At 38.9% G+C, this 23,183-nt stretch overlaps 1 protein-coding gene across 3 annotated transcripts in view; it reads left to right on the forward strand.

Annotated features, from left to right (window-relative positions):
* Window positions 1–8,042: 8,042 nt before the first annotated feature.
* Window positions 8,043–23,183, forward strand: part of BTAF1 (B-TFIID TATA-box binding protein associated factor 1) — a 43,513-nt gene continuing 28,372 nt past the window's right edge. Inside the window, exons 1-5 of one of the 3 annotated variants that reach the window (XM_054163234.1) lie at window positions 8,043–8,387; window positions 17,053–17,176; window positions 18,165–18,279; window positions 20,776–20,922; window positions 22,786–22,949. In XM_054163234.1, the coding sequence (XP_054019209.1) occupies window positions 8,374–8,387; window positions 17,053–17,176; window positions 18,165–18,279; window positions 20,776–20,922; window positions 22,786–22,949 (564 nt within the window). In that variant the 5' untranslated portion in view covers window positions 8,043–8,373. Of the gene's footprint in view, window positions 8,388–17,052; window positions 17,177–18,164; window positions 18,280–20,775; window positions 20,923–22,785; window positions 22,950–23,183 lie in introns of those variants that run through there. The other 2 variants (XM_054163235.1, XM_054163236.1) reach the window with 2 other exon arrangements.

Genomic DNA, 23,183 nt, shown 5'->3' on the forward strand with positions numbered 1-23,183 from the left:
GACTGCCCAGGGTGGTGGTGGAGTCACCATCCCTGGAGGTGTTTTAAGGAAAGACTGGATGTGGCACGTAGTGACATGGTCTCATCAATGTGGTGGCGTTAGGTCACAGGATGGACTTGATCTCAGAGGCCTATTCCAGCCTCAATTCTGTGATTCCATCTAGGCTTCTGTATTGGGGGGGAGGAAAAGTGCTATTGACTCCCAAGGTGGCCTTATGGAAAAGGTCAGCTCCAGCAGGAAACTAGAGCACGGATATGATTAAATTTATACGTAGAAACCTGCATTACATATACAGCTATTTTAGTTTTGTGTGTGAAGAATGGAGTTTTGTAAAAAAAGGCCAGGAAAGTTTGCATGTGACTTTTTCTCTCAGCTGGGGCAAAAGAAAAATGATCCCATGGAGCCACAAATACAATTAGGTTCCCTTTCTGTTTATTTCCACTATAAGTAACTGCTGGCAAGCTGCAGGATTTTTTTTCATGTGCAGAAGTGGTCAGTGATATATTACAATTAAGATTTGGGGTGCACTAATACAATCAGGACCAGTGGTTAGATCACCCAAGCATTAGCTGCTGAAGATCAGCTCCTTCTTAAGATGTTTTATGTTAGGCATCCAGAAATGCAGACTCCCAGAGATCATTTGTAATGTAGAATCTATTTGGTGCTGGAAAAAGAGGGGTTGTATTTCCCCATCTGGGCTTCAGCAAATGGATATGAATCCCTGGCCACTGTTCACAACAGTTTATTTAAAACAAAAAGTAATAGCTTCCATGCTGTTATCAACCACTAGTGTTTTCTTTCTCTCCAGGCTGACTCTTATTTGCTCCATTTGTCAGTGGATCATGCTCTATTGGTTCCAGTGGCCATCAATTACCAAACCTGAACATCCCTTTTCTCCTGTGAGGAGGCAGAAAAAACAGGTGGCAAAAGGAACCAGGTGAAGAGACAACTTTTCTCCTGCAGTAAGAAGACAATGGGGAATGGGAGGGAAGGACAGAAACAATTAAAGTTTTTAAGAGAAAAATGAAGGCAGAGAGAAAATTAAAATTTAAAAGTGAGAAGGCAAGGATTATCAGGGTGAGGGAAGAAATGTACAAAAAAAAAGGCATGTGTAAAAAACTGATGCAAGATTACAGACTATAAAAAGAGGGCACATGTTGAAGGAGGAGTTTCTGGCAACTTCTTATCTGGGTCTTCTAGCTGTGCCTGTGGCTCTGTATGAGCACCATGCTGATGTAAAGAACTTATCAAAAAAATACAGGAGCACTCAGACATCTAATCCCGCAATAAAGTCATGTGGGAGCTTAAAAGTAATTAAGGCTTTACTTTAATCTCTAGATTTAGTCTATGTCTAGTAGAATATCCTAAAGATATTCTCTCCAGAATCCAATGAGAATTTCAGAAAATCAAGTAAGAAACTGCTCCTCAAATCTATTTCACACATTCAAAACAAACTAGGTTTTTGCTGGGTATCAGGAATTCCATGATTTGAGGAATCTGAGAAATTTATTACCAATTTATTTATTACCATTTATTACCTGTTTTAACGCACACTTTCAGGACATGATCAAACCACACTATAATGTTGCTATTACTTATGCTTTAACTAATTCACAACTGTAACAAACAAATCTGAAATAATTGCCTCTATGATAAGTACAATAAGCAAATCAATGCAGAGTTGTACTGAAAGCAGATGTTCTTCCTTTATAAGGAATGTTCAGGACTGAATGTTCCACAAAGGAAGATGGAGTCCCCAAGATAAACATAGGAGTTGACATAGATGAGCATGACCATCATTGAGTTCTCCAAAGGAAATCTTCCAACATAAAGAGAGAGTTTTTTACTTTGCAACTTACACTACCAAACAAAAATCTATATAGCAAAATTAAACTTCTAAGGAGACTATAAGAGATCACAAGCTAAAGAGTACAAGCTGTTGTTGATACCTGTTAATCACATCTCAATCCATTTTAGGGATGCATATAGTGAATAGAAGAATGAAAGTATAAACTGGTATTGCAAAGTGAATGCTACAGCTAATTCACCCTTGTCTGCACACACCAGGTGAACAATGGGGACCACCATATCCTGGTATCCACACCACATTGGAGCTATTTAATAACATTTTTGGTATACAGCAAATAGAAATTTCTGATTTTCAAAAGTTACATACCAGAAACCTTTAATAGGCCTAAAACATATTCTGAGAAACAGGTCTTTGAAATAAAAGAAAAACATTTTTTCTAGCATTTAATGTAGTAGTTATAATAATAGCAAAGGGCTATGTTCACCAAACTTGGTTTCAAAACTAATTTTAAACTCCCTAACTGTAGGAGAACTTGTGATGATGGCCACAGATTAGCTTTCTTTTCTATCTTTGAAAAGCAACAGCTTTTGGAAAGAGCTGGACTACATGTGAAACCTCTGGCCCTGTTTATTCAGCATTATAGTGTGTTTCTGAATCCTTATGTCGTGCTTTTCTATTTATGCTCTTTGTATTCAGTTTGTGCACACTGGAATTATATGCACTTTTTTTTTTTTTTAACTGCCCAGGCTAATGTCCCTCTTGCCTTAGCTCATGGGGACAAAAAAAAAAACAAAAAAAACCCCCACCAACCAACAATCTGAACTACTGAAATTAAATTAAAAAAACCCCCAACCTTAAGAGCCACACAAACTTTAATAGAAGTTACTAAAAGGTAACTACCTGCTTCTCCTGTGTTATTTTCATGTTGCATTTTTCCACAGGCCTGTGCAGAAAAACTTGCAGATTTATAGGAGGAGTTTGACCTCATTATTTCCATTTCTCTGTCTCTGACTGTGGCTCACTTTTGCCTGTTACCTTGATCCAAAAAAGTCCACTTCCATACTTGATAGGAGCTTTCCTTCCCTTCAGTCTTCATTCTGGATATGAGATATTAAATTCATTTGCATATGTGTATCTACATATAAATGTGTGCATTATCGTCACTAATATGTATTTCTCTCTATAAATTGAGATCTCTGCTCTCCTAAATGTCAGTGACAGATAAGGTAAAAAGATGTACTTGTTCACATGATTTACCTAATACTTCAGCACTGTACATGTATGTACATTATATACATACGCTTTAGTCACTTTCTTAACATAGGAAGTGGTATAGAATAGAATAGACCAGACCAGACTGGAAGAGACCTTCAAGATCATTGCGTCCAACCTATCACCCAACCCACCTAATCAACTAAACCATGCAACCAAGCACCCTATCAAGTCTCCTCCTGAACACTAGTATAGAACTAGTATAGTTACTAGTAACAGGAAGCAGAGAGGATTTAAATATAAACACAAAAGTTTGTTTGGAAAAAAAGAACAACTCTATGAAACTGATAAATTATACCATTTCCTAAAAAACATGCCACTGGAACAACAAACTATGCAAACTAGAAAAGATTTGGTTAAATCAGGGTCATGGCTAACAGCTAGACTGAACTGAGAAGCTTCTAGGTTTTATACATAAAAATGTGTCAAAAAAAATCAGTAATTTAAGTTATAAAATGCAGTGAAGAGCAGACCTGAGTTAAGAAACTAGACGTTTCAGATCGTGGAAATAAACGCTGGAGAAATTACAGGCCATGGCTAGCAATAACAAGGTTGTAGTACAGGCTTGTACAATGAGGTTGAACAGTTGTACAGAGTAGCTGTTTGTAATGGAGAAGGGCAAGCAGTGCCACTTCTGAACAAGTCCACATAATCTCATGAGACAAAATCCCTGGGAAGAGAAGTTCACAAAAGTGAATCACAAGGTTTCTATATATATTTGTCATATCAGGAGCCTTTCATTCAGAAAAATTGTCCTGAATGTACAATGTTAATAACATCTAATGAGGTAATTATACAGTTCTTGTGACATTTGGAAGCTTTCAGATGGTGATTTTCACTAAGTGAGTGTTACTGCAGTCCTGTTGGATGTTGAGAAATTGGAGCCCATTGAACTTTTTTCACAAATGTTGCTAGTCTGTGTTGTGGGTGGCAGTGCCTTTGCATTGATTTGTCACTTCACTGGTATCTCTGAGGTGATTTTTAGACTATGAGGACCTGTCAGCCAGCATCCATTCTCCATCTTACAGTGAAGAGCTTAAAAAGAAGATCATGTACAAGGGGGCTTAAAGAATATCCTTCATCAATCAGAAATACAATCCCAGTGACACCAGTAAAGGGGGTCTAACCTACAGAGATAAAATGTTAAATAAAAACCAGGAAGATTAAATAATACTTGAAGAACAAACAGTTAAATATATAACAAAAACTAAGACATTTAAACTATGTTAGTCTACCAGATAGCTGGTTAATTACCATAATACATAATGTCAGAGTAATTTTCCCCCAGATAATCAAAATAATGATAATGATTTAAGACACAAGCAGAGAAGGTGTCTGAACAAACTGCTAAGCAGGGACAAGTTTATAAGACTAGTTTCATTTCAGACAAGATTTCCAGGGGAACTTAGAAATCAAATAAGAGAGCCACTAGAATATCTGAAAACTATTCTGAATTTATTTTTTTTTCCCAGACAAGGAGGCATCAAATATTATACCTAGTTATAGAGAGCCTGGTGTGATCCTAAGCAATATAAATCTACAAACCTTCAGAAAACAAAAAACTAACTGGAAAAATAAAAGTAGAAGGCCAAAACATGTAGAAGATTATGGTATGTCAGGTTTAATCAGGAAGCATACTACCAGGAAAACTGTGCCACACTCTGGCATCTACCATTTGCACAGCTGTAGCACTTGGGAGTCTGCACCATTTTTTCCCCAGGGCTCTGTATGCATAAATAGCAAATAAGAAAGCTGCAGCCATTGTGAATCTGCAGACTAAGCAATGAGAGTTCACAGGTGGACACAGCTGGCAGGAGGATGAAAACAAAAATAATTGAGATCAACGCAGGAAGTAATAATCACAGCATAGCAACTGACTGGAAGTTATCAGGTTTTATCTAATTTAGGAACAGGTTTGAGAAGGTATGCTAGCATACAGCAGATTAGTGGGGGGATGTCTTTTGACATATGTGAAAAGAAACAGGGGAAAATGCATGGAAACTCCTTGAAAAATGGGTCAAAAGAAATGTGCAAAAAGGATTAGGATGCCTTTAAGGAATAGGTGAAGAGATGCATGGATGAATTAAAATTGGTTTCAACAAGGTGTAGGAAGAGGAAGGAGCAGAAGATACAGGTGAGTAGTTATGTAACAATGTGCTTTACATAAATGTCACATCAAAATACAAAAATATATGATGTGAAATATGAATGGTGTTTCCAGATGCCTTTGCTTAGGTAAATAATACTCTTTTGGTCTTTTACAGATTGTTTTGCTTGGACTGCAGTTTGTAATTTCAGAAAGTATTTCAGTGCATATAACCCACCACCAATATTTATTTTTATTTTACACTTAGGAGGTAGGCTAATCCCTACAGAGCTATTAAAATCAAAATTCATTACATGTTGGATGTGCCCTCTGCATTGGCTGCTCATAAAAGAATGCACAAAATGTTCTTAAGGAACCTAAGAAGAAATACAGTGTTAGGAAATGGCACACAAAGGTAATTTCAGTAATGCCCACAGCAGGGCAGAATTACTACTGATTCTTGGCCAACAAGTGTGGATAGATTATCAGGGATGTTTACTATACATCCATATCAACAGCACTGAACATGGAAGAAAAATGTATCCACCCTTAGCCTGGTCCTTGTTCCTCCCTACCCATCTCTATGCTGTTCCACCCTGTTGTGTGAAAACATACACACACCTCAGTCAGAGACCCAGGCAGACACACCTGCAACACATGGTGGCATATGATGGCAGAAAGGAAGATCAGTGATGTTTTGGAGTGCTGCAGTCCAAGGGTCTTGGTCTCCAACTAAACTCACTGTAATATTTTATGTATTTTGTTACAGAAGCCATGTTGAGCTATCTTAAGGTAGTTACCCTATCAGATCCATGATAAGAGAAAAGGCATTATCTGGGTTACTGAGTGTGTATGACAAAACCCATCTCTGCCACTGAAAATAAAGTCTACAGTTTGCTCTGATCACATTCTGTGATGCAGAGGCCTTGGGCTGACTGATATTGCTAGTGTTTGATTACCACTGTAACATCAGCTCCTATTCACCACAGAGGTCCTTCCAAAGGACCAGAAAGGGAGCAGACAGGAATGTGGCACCTGGAGCAAACCCTTCTAAAGGACTCGAGTATAGGCTGGACCTACGCAGATAAGAACTAATTGAGTGTCTTGTTTATAGAATCATTTAAAAAGACAATAAATATGCAGATGGAATTAGTGTGTCTGTTTGGATGCGTTAGTAGGGAATGAATGAGCAAACCCATGAAGATTTTACCACAGGGGGAAACCTTTTGGTAGAAAGACTGGGACAAGAAATCCCTACAGAAGAGGCTGGTATGAAATATGCACCACAATGGGCTTTAGAGGAGAGCTTTATCATACAGTAGTACACAAATGCATGTATTTATGTAAGCTAATGGATCACTTGCAGAAAAAATAAATAAATTACTATGTTTTCAATTCATCATGTCCAGTTCTGGGCCCCTCAGTTCAAGATGTTGACTTGCTGGAACATGTCCAGAGAAGGGCAACAAAGCTGGAGAAGGGTCTGGAGCACAAGCCCTATGAGGAATGGCTGAGGGAGCTGGGGTTGTTTAGCCTGGAGGAGGCTCAGGGGAGACCTTATTGCTGTCTACAGCTACCTGAAAAGGTGGTTGTAGCCAGGTGGGGGTTGTCTCTTCTCCCAGGCAACCACCAACAGAACAAGAGGATACAGTCTCAAGCTGTGCCAGGGGAGGTTAAGTCTGGATGTTAAGAAGAGATTCTTCACAGTCATTGGCCTTTGGACTGGGCTACCCAGGGAGGTGGTGGAGTCACAATCACTGGAAGTGTTTAAAGAGAGAATGGATGAGGCACTTAGTGCCACAGTTTAATTGATTAGATGGTGCTGGGTGATAGGTTGGACTTGATGATCTCTGAGGTCTTTTCAAACCTGGTTCTGTATTCTGTGTATATGCTCAATTTACATCCCTATCTGGAATCACTGAAACTACTAATCGAAAGCTAATTTAATAGTTTTGCCTTTTTTTTCTCTCTGGATCTGATCGAAGCTGACAGCTTGCACTTTGAAAGCTTGTTTTTCTTTCCCAAAAGTAACGGTAACTGCGGCCAGCTGCCCAGGCTACAGATCATGGGCATTTTGAAGACCTATTTTGCTCTACACAAGCCGCTCTGCGCCCTGCTGGGAGGGGAGAACGAACTACCTGCCTCAGCGAAGAACGAGACGGCAGGAAATCGAAAGAAACGCGGTTGGTGCCGGGCCCGCACGCAGGAAGCGCCTCAGACGCTGCGTAGGGAGAAGGCTCCGGATGCCCGCTAATAAACCACTCCGAATAATCGAAGAGAACCAACCCCAGCGGCCAAATCCTTGCGGGAAGAGGACGGCGCAGCAGGAGGGACAGAGGAAGGTTGCCGCCCACTCAGCCAAGCCCGGACCCCGGGGGCGCTGGGGCTGCGTCCCTGCGCAGGGGGTGAAGCGCTAAACGCGCTGCACGCTGGGTGTCGTAGTCTCCATGGGACGAGGGGCCGCTCCGCAGAACCGGGTGTAAACCGAGGTGCAGCGCACGCCGCCGACTGGGGAATGCGGCGTGAGCTCTCCTAGTTCTTAGCTGCCCTCTCCCACCACGTCCGCAGGGGAGAAAAGTCACCACCCGATGGGCTGGCAAGGAAACGCACGTATTTTGCGTTCTGGTGCCGCTCTTCTTCCCTTGGGATGAGGGTCTGGGGCGTTCTCCTTCGAGACTCCCCCTTCCCCTTACACACATGGTACATCCCCGCTGGAGGCCGGCGCACCCCCAGCAGGCTCGGCAGGCTCCATGGCCGGTCCTGCTCAATCTGGGCGCTACGTGCGCCCTCCCTCCTTGCTCTTAGAAGCGCTTTCTTCATTGGCTGCGGCCGTGCGTTCTTGCCAATCAGGAAGCGGCTATCATGGAGGAAGGGAATAAATACAAGATGGCTGCTCATATAAAACCAGGCATTGGGCTTCGCCCCAGCGATGGGGGAATAGAAGCTTTAACCCGCGCTCCGAGGATTGTGCCCTGCGCCTGCCCGCTTTGCTGCTGTGTCTCCGGGGGGAGCGAAACTCTGACCGTTGCAGGTCACATCTGCGCTCAGCCGCTCCCTGCGGATCGCCGGCGGGGCCGAGGCCGGGTGCGGCGCCAGAGAGGCCCGAGCTAGGCCCTGCGCCCTCCTTCCTGGGAGAGCGGCGCTGGGCCACCCCCCGCCTGTTGTCCCTCCGCTTGCCTCTAACGAGGCCCAGCTCCAGGCGGCAATGGCCGTCTCCAGGTCGGTAGGAGCCGGGAAGGGTGGGGAAAGGAGGGCTGGTAGCGGCGGCCCGGAGTTCCCGGCCCTCTGTGTGGTCTGGCTTTGAGGGGTGCGGCGATGAAGAGGGGTGTCTGGTTTCCACCTCCTCTCGCCTCGGAAGCCTGCGAAGGCCTTGCCGGGACCTCCACACTCCTCGACAGCATGGGGTGCCTCGGTGGAGTTAAGGGGTGGCTGCGTGCTCCGCCGTCTGGGTTTGGTTCTTGTCCTGGGGTATCTCCCGTGTTTGGCGCATAGAGAAGCCCTCTTCCTTCCATGGGCCACAGGAGCTCGTCTTGGGGTGCCTCGGGCTGCCTCCTGAATTCGACACTTTAGCTTTGTTGGCCAGCCCTTCCCAGGGTTAAACTGTTAGGGAATAGAGAATAATGATACTTAAGAGTTTCAAAAACTGGTAAGAAACCTTTTTTTCCTTTCAGAGACCTTACTTGTAAAGCAAGAGAAACAAAACAGGCTTCCATGGAGAAAAGTGATTACTGTGTTCTGGCTCTGCCTCAAGATGTTAGGTAGTATCTGCTTACACACATGTGAGCTGGGGTGTGCCAGCCTTTGAAGTATTCACAGATATAGAGGCATGTCTTAATGGAGCTGTTTTATAAAAAGCCCAGAGCACAAACTCTTCTTCCCCCCCCACCCTTTTCTCCACAATTTTTTTTTTTTTTCCCCGTGTGTGTGAAATAGGTATGTTAAGCTGCCTGGCAGGATAGTTGAAAGGAAACCACAAATACAAATTAACCTTGTGATAGATTAGCTTCAAGTCATGTGTTGGTAGTATTTCTGTGCTACCAAAGTGCTCTATCAAAAGTAAATGTTCTTAAGCTCTATGTGAATAAGTTTGCAGTTCTGTGACCAAAGAGAAGGTGTGTACATTTAAAACGGAGCTCCATTATTAGCCAAAACTTCTAATAGTAATACACGTTTTAAGACTTCTAATAGTGGGTGATCAGTATCCCTTTATCTTCTTGTATTTTTTTTACCAACTTTCTATGTGTTAGGCTGGTATTGGGAAAAACCAAGCCTTACGAATCTGGAAGTAGTAAGGACTGCTGTAGTGAGACTACAATGTATGTTAAAATACATGTAAGCCATCATGTAAAATAGAGCAGTATTCTAATTACAGTAGGTCTAGGGCAGACTGCTTAAATAACTGTTAATGTACAGGTGATATGAGGGCTAACTGGAATCGCAAGATACAGCTTTACAGATGTATGCTGGGATTGTATGCTGTAAAAGATGGGTTTCAAATTCAGTTGCCAGTATTTTTCTGAGAAACCACGAGGCTTTTGTGAAAAGCAGTAGTGCTGTATGCAAAGGTTTAGTTAACACCTGTTTGGCCTGGTAACTGACAGGAAGGAAAAATCTGGTTTGGGTAAGGCTCGTTCCGAACTTCAATGTGGAGCGCTAAAAGGTTGGTATGCTAATAATGTCACATAATACATTGCTCCAGAGTACAGTTTTAAGATCAAAATGTCAAAGTAGTTGAACATAAGGTATAGAACATTAATAAAAGTGCTGTAATACTTAGGAGTCAGTATCTGATGGTTTCAGTTCCACATGTAAATTAGCTAAAAGAATTGCACATTTTGGAGTGCTGTAACATCTTTGTTATTCCTGGCAAACTCTGGTGTTTCTACAAGTGTAAGAAATGATACTGTGTAGATTTGGCCTTGTGCATGTTTTTTGAATGGATACAGCAAAATCTGTTCGTACTCCTTTGAAGTTAAACTCTTGACAAATGAACTCTTTGGCTGCTGGACTACAGAAAGTGATGATATAATGTCATTGTTACTTTTGTAAATAAAAAAAAAAAAATGCTGTCTTCACCTTTTACTTCAGAACATTGAGTTTCTGAGGTCTTTTCCTTTTAGATGTATTCCAGATAATTTTGTATACTTATATACCCCATGATTATGTTTCTGTAAAGAGTGTAGTTATTCCAGTTTTTCTACTAGCTCTGTTTAATTGTAGAGATCGGCACTTTTTCTCTAGGTAGTAACAATTCCATGTTTTGTTGTTGACTAATGAACATAATACTCCATTGCTGAATGATTTATTTGTTTTGGTTTTTTTTAACTATACAAGTGTGGAATGTTAGAGAGGAGTTTATTCAAATTAATATTTCTCCAAGGATCATATTCTTTGCTCAGTGCATACCAAAAATTAGCTTTAACAAAAAACTTAATTTGGGATTAGTTCTGTATCGTAACCATATTTTAGGACATAACCATTTTTGGAGGTGGGGGGAGGGGTATTTTTACATTCTCAAAATCATGAAGTAGTTGAGTTCCCCATAAAGTTTTTTTGCTCTCTCAGGACCATAGTCTGTTCAGGCAGGTCAAAACAAATATGGGGAAGTTTAAACTATCTCAGAAATGTAGGGCTTCAAAATATCTCAACATTGAAGTGAGAATTTGCAGCTTTGCATCGTAAGGTCATCTTAAAAATAATTGTCACTTAACCAAAATTTACTTTAAATTGCCAGTACTTCATTCTGTGCTACATGCGTATGTGCTTGTTTTGCCACATTCTGTTACATGAAGACCTGCTTGTTCTGTGCTATTCTGTACAAAACTTCCATGATGATACGCTAGAAAGCAGATTGAAAAGCATAACAGTAGATAGCTCACACCAAAAGATGTTGCAGAATAGTTGGTTTGTATATGCTCACTGCTGATGGTTCTGTGCTGAAAAGACTGAATAATCAATAGTCCTCTGGAATATGCACAGGTGGGTGGGAAGGTTGGTGCGCTTTCTGTGAATGTGCAAGCTGCATTGGTAGGCTTAATTTCTTGTCTCCAGTTTTAAAAATATATGTGGAATAGCATGATGCTTGCATGGCTAATAAAAAAAAAAATAAAATTCTTGATGATGGAACTGAGAAGGAAAAAGAGAAGTGAAGACTTTGCTTCAGCTTCATTCCTACAAAGTGTATGATACAAGTGAATAAATACAGTGGCTCACTAGAGATCTTTTGAGGTACTTGAAATGAAAACACACTACTGCCCCTTTGTGGAAAATGACAAGATCCATAAATTACTCAGAGTGATTGAGCTTCAGTAGATAATAAAATATTGATAGTATCAATATCTAATAAAAATTCATTTGAGTTCCTTTCATGTGTTTGAAGACACCAACACCAAGACTGTTAATGGCTTTGTCCTATTTCTGAGGCATTCACAGCTCAAAGGAGAACAAACACGCTTTTAAAATGTGATGAAATGCATGCAGCTGGCAAGATGCATTCAGAATAAACATTTCTGTTGTAACAGGTAAATTTTTAAGTTCATCCTGAAATACTTCGGACAGCCTCTTCAGGATATTTTTGAGATACTTCCTTAAGCAAGTATAGAAGAGTGTATAGCTCTTGCAAGCCATTCTTGATTTGATCCATACAAGCTTAGTACTACTTTCTAGAGTTTTCAGTGCTTTCATTTACTTGGATTTGTGTGTGACTGGTTATATGTAGATTAGGACCAAGTTTTTATTTCACAATAAAAAAGTCAGAATTCTAAGAGAAGTGTTTTGAAAATAAGCAGGCCTCATATGTTGCTTTTGGCTTTTGAAGTGTAGAGTTGTGACTTCCAAAGAACAAATGGTTGTGCTGAGTGACATAATTACTTGGGTTACATTTCAAGTTTAGTACTGCTTCATTGGGAGATCAAAGTTCTTATGAGATACCAGAATTGTCCAAAATCTTTTATAGGATCTGTGTACCTCTTAGAAAAGTTCCTTTAGAGTATCACAATACTTCTGAAGTAATAATTTCGTTTCCAGCCTGTTTATGGCTACTTCTGCACAAGATGCAAGAGTTAAAGTGAACAAGAAGTATATTTCCACAACTACTAGAAGATGTGCCTGTGTACTGTCAGAATAGGCAGGTGCACTATAACCAATGTCATTAAAGTACTTTTGGCTCAAAAGAGGGAGAAGACATAGTATTTTCTCTTGATGAGGGTTAACTTGGAGGCTGAAACTGTGGACAGTAGCATATGCATTATTGCCCAAAGGAGATAGAACTGTGAAATTTTTGAGGCATGTAACAGACTGAAAGGGGAAAGTCGGGATCACACTTGGGTAAGAATTCTAACCTTCTCCAGCAGCTAGAACTTGAATTCTCAACAAGGTATTCCTTATGAAACGTTGTTGATAATGCCTCTTTTTATTAGTATGTCTACAGCCATTTCAATTTCCTAGTCGCACCTTTTTGGGCAGCATTGCTGGATGTAGATAATAGGTGATAGTTTACAAATAAAACTTGTACAAACTAATACTATGTTTGTGTATTATACAAAACATGCATTCCATATACAATTAATTATGCTAATTCTAGCAATCAATTGGTGTCCATGTGTGGGGCCACACATGGAATATATAATGCTGTCACCAGTGTGGTCATGGAACTCTTGTTTCATTCCAGGTATCACTTTCACTGACCTCCCAGGAAACAACTTTTCTCTGTTGTCCACAGTCTCCTATCTATGAGAAGTAAAACTGCAGCCCATTCTGTGCATTGTCACACTTTTTACTGAGTTCTTTTCTTGCTTGCTGATTGTGTAATGGAAAGTTACTTACTTTATTATTTACCTATTCATGCATTCTTTAATAGGGAGTTGAGTGTTTTGAGTTGTGAAGCTAATCAAGCTGAGATTTGCCCAGATGATAAAATACCATCAAAGGATTATTAGGTCAACAAGAAAAACTAAAGCATCTTTGTTAGAATTAGAATAAATTTTGTGGTGAGTGTCAAGCATTGTCAAGTGTAAACTTCAGTTTAATGATATTTTCTAGGTTTCTGGGCAATTTCCATCCTAAGAAATAGTTCCTGGGAGGAAGCTCCTGGGTGTTAAAATCTGAATTATACTGTAAACCTCCAAGTATTCCCTAACCTTCTCATGGGTGCTAGCTAGCAGTTTTCCAAAGAACTCCAAGCAGAGTTTGATATCAAGAGTGTTCTGGAGCACCACTGAGGTGTTTGGGTTTTGTTTAAATGAGTTGGATGATGCACTAGGATAGTTATGAGCTTTTCTGTACCAGTTGACCTTTATTGTCAGGAACTGCACCCTGTCCAGCTAAACATACTGATGCATACAGACATGTAGAGTCCAGACAGATCACCTCATTGGCAGCAGTGATCAGTTCACTGTCCCTTCCAAGCATCAACTCATTGAAATCAAGAAAAGAGAAATTTTCTTGTCTGAAGTCCTGTGGGGACCCAGTCTTGTCAGATTGCTTACACTGGGATGGTCAAGATCTTTATACAATTCAGCTGCGTATTTCTCTTCTTGTGGAAACATTTTTTTAGATACTCTTGTTCAACTCTGTATTTTGATCTGGTCATTAATTATCCTACTAATAGTTTTCTAATGCCCGTGTAGCAAAAAACTTTCAAATCCACATCATCCGTTTTTTCACAGGTGTGCCTATAGGGTTCACTTTAAATATTTTGGTAATTGTCCTTTTAAATAGAGATCAGCCCTCTCTTTGGAGGCTATTTTAGACAGCAAAGGACTGAAGATTAGCCTGAAGAACAGAACAAGTAATTGGTTGCAACGTTTGCCTACTATGCCTTGGTACAATCTGTAACTCAGTTTAATGCTGAATATGCAAAACTGATGGAAACAACGACTACACCATGCTAACCTGAAGAGTGGCACTGAGTTAGGTGTGGTGGCTCTTATCAAAGTACTTGTTTTCATGTCTGTCCTTTGTTCCTTTGTAATTTTTTTTTATTTATAGTCTTTGCTGTGGTAATGTGGTGGAAGCACAAAAAGGCTTGTTATGTTTAGGACTGGGGATCAGTAGTAGTTTCTATGTACTTTTATTCACTTACTCAAAACCCGCTTTAGTTAACTGAATTAAGCCTGTATGCATAGTCGTTCCACATAGCAACACTGATTAGAGCGATGATATTCCTCCTTATGTCAGCCAGTCTTGCTATTCTGATTACTGAGAATTCAAATGAAATTGTTGCTGTTAGAATTATTCTTGCCTGAAATCTGTCTGTAAGAGTTCTTGTGTTTGCTTTTTTTTCCACGGAGGGAGGGCATGGTTGTCAGGTAAAACTGAGTGGTAGTAGTCTAGTGGTGGAGGAATCTGATCCAGTTTGTGATGGCTGTTCTTGTTGGTATCCGTATCAGAGACCTGCTGGTTATTTTTGAGTATCTCTCAGGTGGTTCTATTCTGAAAGTAAGAATTCAAGGTTTAGTCTTTCAAAACTAGCATACTTTAATGAAATTCTCTGATGACTTGCAATATTTATGTGGGGAGAATTTGCTTGCCTAATCTAAGTCTCTGGTGACAGTTTAGATGGTATAATGTGTCCTCCACGGGGCTGTCCTGCATACTGTATTGTGCCTGCTGACCCCATGTGGTTGACTCATTCTGAAGTGTCAGGTGCTACTGGATGCATCTGAAGTGATGTCATTGTGTCAGAAACATTTCTAATGAATTCTGTGTTACTGTAAAAATTCATGTGGTATTTCTTGGAAGAAAAAAAAGCTTTATTTGAATGCAATTGCTGTTTGTAAGAACTTAGAATTTTTGCTCCAAGTTCTGTCGTGCTGATACAGTGCAGCAGTGATTAGAAAGTCTCAAAGCTCTCGAGAGGAAGGAAGGAGATATCTACCACTTTGAACAAGTTAGTAATTTGTAATGAGCCCATGTGGCGTGAGTTCACATAGAGGTGTTGCATAGTTGCTATCGTATCAAGAGGCAGTTGATTCAGTCAGATGACAGTCAGAAGGACTATCTAAATCATTGCTTATGCAGAGTTAAATGTGAAGGATCTTCTATTTAAGTTCTAATTGCAGTAGTTAATATGCAGGAGAAACAGAGTATTTAATTTTTGGCATTCATTGGTGTTTAGGTTTTTCATAACATTGATGAATCTCTTTCCCTAAGTACTCATTGTATTCCTCTTACTTGCTTGTGTTTTCACTTTGTTTAGAAACAGCTTTTCTGACAGCCTGTGTTGAGCTCTTTCACAGAATAGTTAAAAACTGCATATGCATTGTAGAGCATTCCACTCTACCATGGTGATTTGGACTTCCTGTGTAGCATTTGTGAATGATGTGAGTCAGAATGTGCTCTGCTTACAGCACTGTCTAGCATGAGAGGCAGAGAACCATGTGCCATTAGAAAACTCTTCAGTTTTCTTTGACTTTAATAACCAGTTTAGAGCATGTGAATTTGTTCTGAGAATAAAAGCCTTGTCAGAACTTGGGAATTTTTTTTTCTCAAAATCAATTTGCTTAGAATTTTCAGTATTTTTTCATTCTTAATGAAACTAAGAATTAAAACTAAAGTTTGAAAAAATCCATGCACTGCTGATCAGTGGCAACTTTCTCAGCGGTACCCTTCCAGCTAGAGCAGAATTCAGGTTCTGCCATATTCTGCTGCAACATCACCAAAATATAATTTAAGAAACTTAGTACTCCCAAAATATGAATTGTTCAGCGATTGTACATCTGGGAAGTCTGGGGGAGGGAAAGGAAGAATGTTTAGCATGCCTGGGAGCGCTGTTAGTCAGATATTGTTAGCTGTAGTTGCTAATCCTGTTTTTGTTGCATTTGAACACTAAAAACTTCTTGTAATGATGTGAGACAATAATTTTTCTGCTTTATTTTGTGTAAGTTAGGCATATCAAAAATTAAAATCACAGATTACAAACCAAGCATACAGCAGATTTAAAAAAACCCAAACCACCTACAAATTGCATCTTGTAGGTAATATGACAGGTTTTACAAGTGAAGATCCTAGTAGTGTAGCTGAGATTGGAATAAAACTTTTTGAGGGTAGACTGTCTTAGTGTTTTCCTCCTGTTTTAACACATGCACAGTTGAACAAGGTTTCTGATTGAGGAAGTGGTCTAAGTTGTGCGTTCTGTGTGACCTTGGAGATGAAAAAAAAAAAAAGATACTTTGATAATGGGTGTTGCTAAATGACAGACTTCTTGAGTATGGAACACCGAAGTTTCACTGAGAGATGAAAAATGAAATGGGGTCTCTTTCTTGGATTGGGGTCTCTTTCATTAAATATAGAGTTACTGCAAAACCAGATCCGCTGGTTAAATTCCTGTATTTCATGGTAAGGTCAGAAATACTGGATTATTTCAAAGCTGTAAATGCAACAGCAGGTTTGGTCTTATATTCCAGGTAGTTAGGGGGAAAATACCTGAATAGTAAAAAAATGTGTAGTGTTCTGGAAAAGCAAGAGTTTGATATTACTGATCACAGCCTATGTCTTGAAAAGAACCTATAATGAACAATACAAGCAGTTGAGCCTTTTGCTTTCTCTGTCAGAATTTGAAGATAATTCACAACAGTATTTATTTTTCAAGATTGAAAATGTTTTATCACTGAAAAAAGAAGGAAACTTCTTTTTTTTTCTTGTAACTGGGTCTTTTTAACTGATGTTTCTAATAATTTATCTTTTTGTTTAACAAATTAAATGTGGTTTTAGAATAACTGTGCTTACTGTCAGAAATATAGATTTGTCACCCTGTGAATTGAGAGTCTTTGGGAAAGCATTTGTTTGCATTAGATAAACTGAATAATGTGGGGGAGTATTAATAGAAATGGGCAGCTGACCTGTGAATAACTTAACATTTTTGGGTTTTGTCGATCATATTTAGGCTTGATCGTCTCTTTATTTTACTGGACACCGGTACAACGCCAGTAACAAGAAAAGCAGCTGCACAGCAACTAGGGGAAGTAGTGAAACTGCATCCTCATGAACTGAATAATCTCTTGTCTAAAGTAAGCATTTTTCTTTTTTTTTTTTTTTTTTCTCTCAGTACTTCAGTGGAAAGAATAAAACTAGTTTAAGGGGGCATAGATTCTGTGAGAGGAACTAAAAGCGTATTAGTCTTGTGTTCTCTGAAAATTAGTGGATCACTTCTGTTAAGACCACTGTTTTGTTCAGCCTCTGAAATTATTACATAAATGAGGTTTCACTTTGTATTTGGTATTGATATTCAATGTTTGCTTTAAGTTTAGATTTTCTTCTATAAAGAGGTTCTTTACTGCCTTATAGCAATTTCTGCTCCTGCCTTCAAAGATTACCTGTGTGATACAGCATTAAAAATATAGGAGGCTGCCTGTCTTTAGAAAGACTGGAAAGCAGAAAGAGATTTATATTAGCTTGAAACTTCAATCTGTCCAAGTCTAGTTAAACCACCAAAAATAGTCTGTATCAGACAGCTGGAGATAGCTGAATGACCTCAATTCTGCTCTTACTGAGCAGGTGCCCCTGATAGTATCAGTAGAGTGACCAAAGAATAATGAATACCAAGCCACTTCCAAGAGAAAGAAATACTTTTTCCAGATGCAAGTCATAGTGGGAAGAGCATATTGTTGCTTTAAGTGACCCATGTTGTCTCTTCTGGGTTTAAATGACTTCAGACTTCTAGGGTCTAATTAATCTTTTTTGAACACTTCCTTTTAGAAGGCAAAAACCCCCAGAAGTATCAAGATTTATTCAATACCTAGAGGAAATCAAGGTTGAGTTTGATGGAACTAAACGTATCTTACAGATTCTTGATATCTGGTTATGGCAAGAGGTCTGCTCTCAGTGAGCGGTGTAGAGAGGTCTGATTGCATTTCTTTGGTTTTTCTTGTCCTTCATAGTTTTGAATATTGTCCTAATCCATAGCATTAAAAGTGTGTTTTAGTAGAGCACAACAGATAATGGATTTTCTGAAAGTACATTTAAAGTATATATTTATTTATTAATCTCTCCTTAAAGGTGTTAGTCTATTTAAGAAGTACGAATTGGGATACTCGTATTGCAGCTGGCCAGGCTGTTGAAGCAATAGTGAAAAATGTACCTGAGTGGAATCCAACTCCAAGATCAAAACAAGGTGGTTCTTAAATTATATAGAATTCATTGTTCATTTGATGCAAACTGTGATATGAGACTTTTTAAGGCAACTGTGTCATTCTGGTTTTATAAGTATAGATTTTTTTTATGCATGGAGTGTTGTAAACCTTTTTGACTTTAGATGTTCATGTTCAGTTACAGTGATGTGCCTGACCTTTGTTTCTTCCAAAATTTCCTTGTTCCTTTGAAAATTCACATGCTTATATTCTGTACCCTCATGAAGCTTTTACAAATAAATGAACAAGAAGTAGTAAAATTGCAACACTTCTAAATAACCAAATTTGTGATGCTACTTTGCAGACACTTTTTTTTCTGTTCCCTTGCTCAAAGCACCTTTCTGAAGGAGGTGACACAGCATCTTGCTGAAGTCTGTTCTGTTTGGGTTTTTCTTGTATTTGTTTCATTCTGTGCCTTATGGTTCTGTTGCTACAGAATTTGTCAAGCAAATTCCTTTATGGTCTTTGTAAATCATCATATTTGTTCTCCAGCAACTCTAGATTGAAGAGCTGCAGTCTCTTCAGTCATTCCATACAGGACAGTTGTGTTGTCTTTTAGATAACTTTATTTGTGCATCTCTAGTTCCTCTTGCTCATGTTCTCCTTTTTATACAGGGAGGGGCAAAGTGATGTACTTCGTTATATTTTCAGTGTCCTTCTTGATGATGCCTAGGGCTGTTTTGGCTGTCATTGACTAATAAGCTGGTGAATGCAGAAAACTGTCAGGGGTGCCTCCAAGATCTTTAAGTGTTAACTGTTCTGAATTCAGTGTGCTGTAGACATGATTTAGGTTATTGATTTTTGCAGCTTATCTCCCTCTGCCTGTTTGTCTGTCCTGAGAGTCCTCCTTGGATTTCTTAGTGCTATTTTGGACTTTTGCTTACCGAAAAGAGCTTACTGTCAGCTCATGCTTGGCGGAGAGTGTGTAGTGAAATCTTCGCATTGCTTGAAGACTGATAGTTTGTTCAAACACTGATCCCTGAAGCACTCCAAGGCTAGCTTTTATGTCTAACAGATTAACATTTTGATTTGTAAAAGGATATTTTACCTAGTTTTGTGGTAACTTAGCTCCTACTACTTTTTTTGTATGAAAACTTGGCAAAAGTTTTTTAATATGTTCTCTACATCCCCTCTATCCACTTGTTGGAGCTCTTTAAGGACATTGATAATTGGATTAATGAGAGGGTTTTTTCAGGAGCCCATTCTCCCAATAAATCATTAGTATCCATATAGTTAATTATTTATAGACTCTACTATCTTACCAAAGATAGAAGTTCATTTCATTAGACTGCTTCCAAGAATTACTTGCACCACTCTTTTTATACATGGATATTGGACAACCTGTCAGTCTTCAAGTACAGCAGTTTGCAAATGCATTGTCCAGTTCTTGCATGCCTATTAGATAAGAATTTGAAGAGGTAATTATATGTTTGAGGGAAAAAAAAAAGTACTCTTTAACAGTGCCATCTGCCTCTGCAGATATATTTCTTTTATTTTGGTTAAATTATTTGATGCTGTAGCAAAATACACATTTTACAATAGTCTGGTTGCCTTTAGGTTCTCACTCTTAAAAAATCACTTCTGTTTTTTGTATATGGGTGATGAAATGTTAATTCTCTTCAGGTCTATAGAAATGTCGGTGGTATTTATTTTGTACAGAGTTTTATGCACTTGGACTCATTCTACTGTAAATGAGGAAGCTTTTTATAAATAAGTGTGAGTGTTGGATGAAACACCAAACTAAATGCTCTATTTCTTGTAAGCAACAATTGTTATTTATACTACTGGTTCTAATTCAGGATGTGCATTATGTAGGAATAGCCAATTGTTTTGGATAGCAAGCTGCACATGACTAGGAGCCACAAAATACTCATCTTTTGAGTATTGAGGAGAGGGAATACTTTAGAAATGAATTAATAATTAGAAAATAGGACACTTTGTGAGGAGCAAATCTGTTCTGTATCAGTATTGAACTGTGCAGTTCCAGCAGCTGGATTTGAGAAGAGCTGATTAACTAGTCTTCAGCCCCCTTGGTAGCTGACTTTCTCCCATATCTATTAAGATTACTCTCTAGCTTCTGTATTGACGGGTGTTTGTCTCTTGGTGATGTTATACAGTAATGCTGTGATACTTGTTTGAACTATTTGTGAGCTATATGCAGTTCAAACTGCAAGTTGGCTGTATGCTGACAGCGAAGACCTGGTGGTAGGTCAGTGTCCAGGATTTTAAAGCTAAATTTATCAAGGGAAAATTTAAAATGTTAATTATTATTTTTTTTCTGCTCAATTAAGTGAGCTTTTTCAGTCTGTCATTGTGACATGGGACTTTTGCACCTGGTGAATCAAAATGCTGTATGTCTGATGATTTCTTTGGAGAAGAGAAATTATTCCTTCTGCTTTGTCTCACTTAAACTTCTGCCGGAACTTTAAACAAAAGTTTCCCTGCGTTGTCCTTAATGTTACTTTCAATGTTCTATCTAGAACCAGGCTCAGAAAGCCCTATTGAAGATTCACCTTCAACAGATCGGTTGCGTTTTGACAGATTTGATATATGTCGGTTGTTAAAACATGGTGCATCTCTTCTTGGATCTGCTGGTGCAGAATTTGAAGTCCAAGATGATAAATCAGGTATATCTTCGTATTTTGCTTGCAGACAAGACAACTTAACTCGTTTGAAAGTTAGATGTGGCAGTGTTAGGAGTCTGTAATCACCCATGGTTTCTCAGAATGCTTGGAAATAACAGAAGAAAGTACTGCCTAACATAATTGATTTTATTATCTTTGTCAAGTTAAACAATTTTTTAGAGGGTGCACATTGTTTGTTTGATTTTTCTCCTATCAGAATTAGTATGTGTATGGAAGAGAAGAGAAGAGTGGAAACCTGAAAGAGTGAACAGAAAAAGCAGTATTACAGGCTTCTGGAATATTTCTTTTGAGTCTTTTTAGGAGGTGCAGAAACTATCACCATTTGTTCTTCATTGGAACAGTGTTCCCAAATGTAGTTTGAAGCAGTTTATGTGAAAGCTTGAAAGTTTCAAATATGGAAAGATTGCTTGAGAAAGTGATAAAATTGTCAAGTTGGAAGGTCAAATATCAGTGCCTGTGTGATGTCACTTGAAACAAAAGACTTATCTGATACCTTTCTGCAACTTTGTGGTTGACAGAGTTGGTTTGTATCAGTGTAATGGCATTGAATTTTTATAATCTAAGATTATATGGTTTTGCTATTACTGTAGTTTTTCCTGCTCTAATTCCAGGCCATCTTCCAGTTTCTGCATGAAATTGTATAGGTGCTGTAGATTAGAATCTGCTCTGACTGCATAGCTTGATTCAGTTGTTCCTGCCATGCGATGTGTTTTGTGAGGTGTACACAGAAGATCACTAGCTCAGCAAGGAGCAGAACCTGTGGCTGCTGATGCTTAAGCAGTATTCTATCTGTTAAGCCTGGCTGCTATTTTATTGCTTGCCATCTTTTATGCTAGGTTAATAAGATGTTGTACAAGTTTAATCTCTTCCAATGAAACCCTACCTTTTTTTTTTTTTTTAAATTATTTAAAAAAACCAACTAATTACTACTCAGTCTAGTGTAGAACCCAAAATTCTGCCAATATTGTTCACTTGTTTTCAGGCTTCTGCAGGTGTTTGACGAAAAAGCCCAATCTCCTGATTGGTTTCCATACTACACATGTAAAAAGATAATTCAATCTGACAGCTCTTTACTTTGAGAGTTTATTCTACCTGGGTAGTACATTGTTCTGTAAATGTGGGTACTTCCAGAGTCTAGGTGTTCAGTAATTAAAGTATTACAGCTTCACAACCTTCTTCTAGTAACTTCCTAAGTAAGTCTTGCTTGACACACAGAGATTGAGAATAAGCATTGCCATCTGGAGTTAATTTGGGCACCTGTGTACGGTGTATTTTACAAGGAGCTAGGTTCAGATTTAACCTATCTTACTTGAGGGCATTGGACTGAATATAATTTGAAAGGGTTTTTTTGGTGGTTCTTATTTCTTAGGACTGTGTTTCACAACAGAATATAAAAGTTTAGGAGGAAAAGAAATTTGGGGGGGTGGGGAGGACAGTTCCAAACAACGATAACCAAAAAAGGAGAAACAAACAAACAACACACAAGACTAGACTGCCAAAATCAACAGATGCCCCAAGGATGCGTGTGCTCAATAAAACAAATGATAGTTTGTATCTGGATTTATTTTATTTAGGGTGTTAATGCTCTCCTTTCAAAGTGCACTTTCCTGAATTCAGGGAAAACTTGAGATTTTTTTATTTCTGTAGACTAAATGTAATTTAGGGAATTTCAGGGGAGCTACTTTCTGCCTAGGATCTTCTGGGGAGCCAGTGTTTGGTTCAAAAGATCTATTAATGTCTTAGCCAAGTACAACTTAATTCTGTAGCTTTTGCTTTCTTTTGTTACTTTGAGCAAATCTTCAATAATACATCTGATTTGAAATCTGACACATCTTCTCTTTTAAGGTGAAATTGATCCTAAAGAGAGGATAGCACGGCAGAGGAAACTGTTACAAAAGAAGCTTGGCTTAGATATGGGTGCTGCAATTGGGATGAATACTGAAGATCTGTTCAATGATGAAGATCTGGACTACTCTCCTTCTTCAGTTTCACAACTAAACAAACAACCTGTAGGTAAACCGTGGGCTGTTTGACTGCAAGGAATAATACAATGGGTTTGCTTTTTTTGTGCCTGTGCGGTTATAACCTTCAAAGTATGATGATCAATGACTAATGTGGCATGTTTTGGCTTCCTGAATTCTTATGCCCATAGTTGCATGTTAGTATTATTCAATGTCAAACAGCTGCTCTGAGTTTTGAAGTGGGGAAGTTGAAAGAAATACAGCTTTGCAGTTTTTTTCAGG

Source organism: Dryobates pubescens, chromosome 8, assembly GCF_014839835.1.
Source record: "Dryobates pubescens isolate bDryPub1 chromosome 8, bDryPub1.pri, whole genome shotgun sequence".
Classification (NCBI taxonomy): domain Eukaryota; kingdom Metazoa; phylum Chordata; class Aves; order Piciformes; family Picidae; genus Dryobates; species Dryobates pubescens.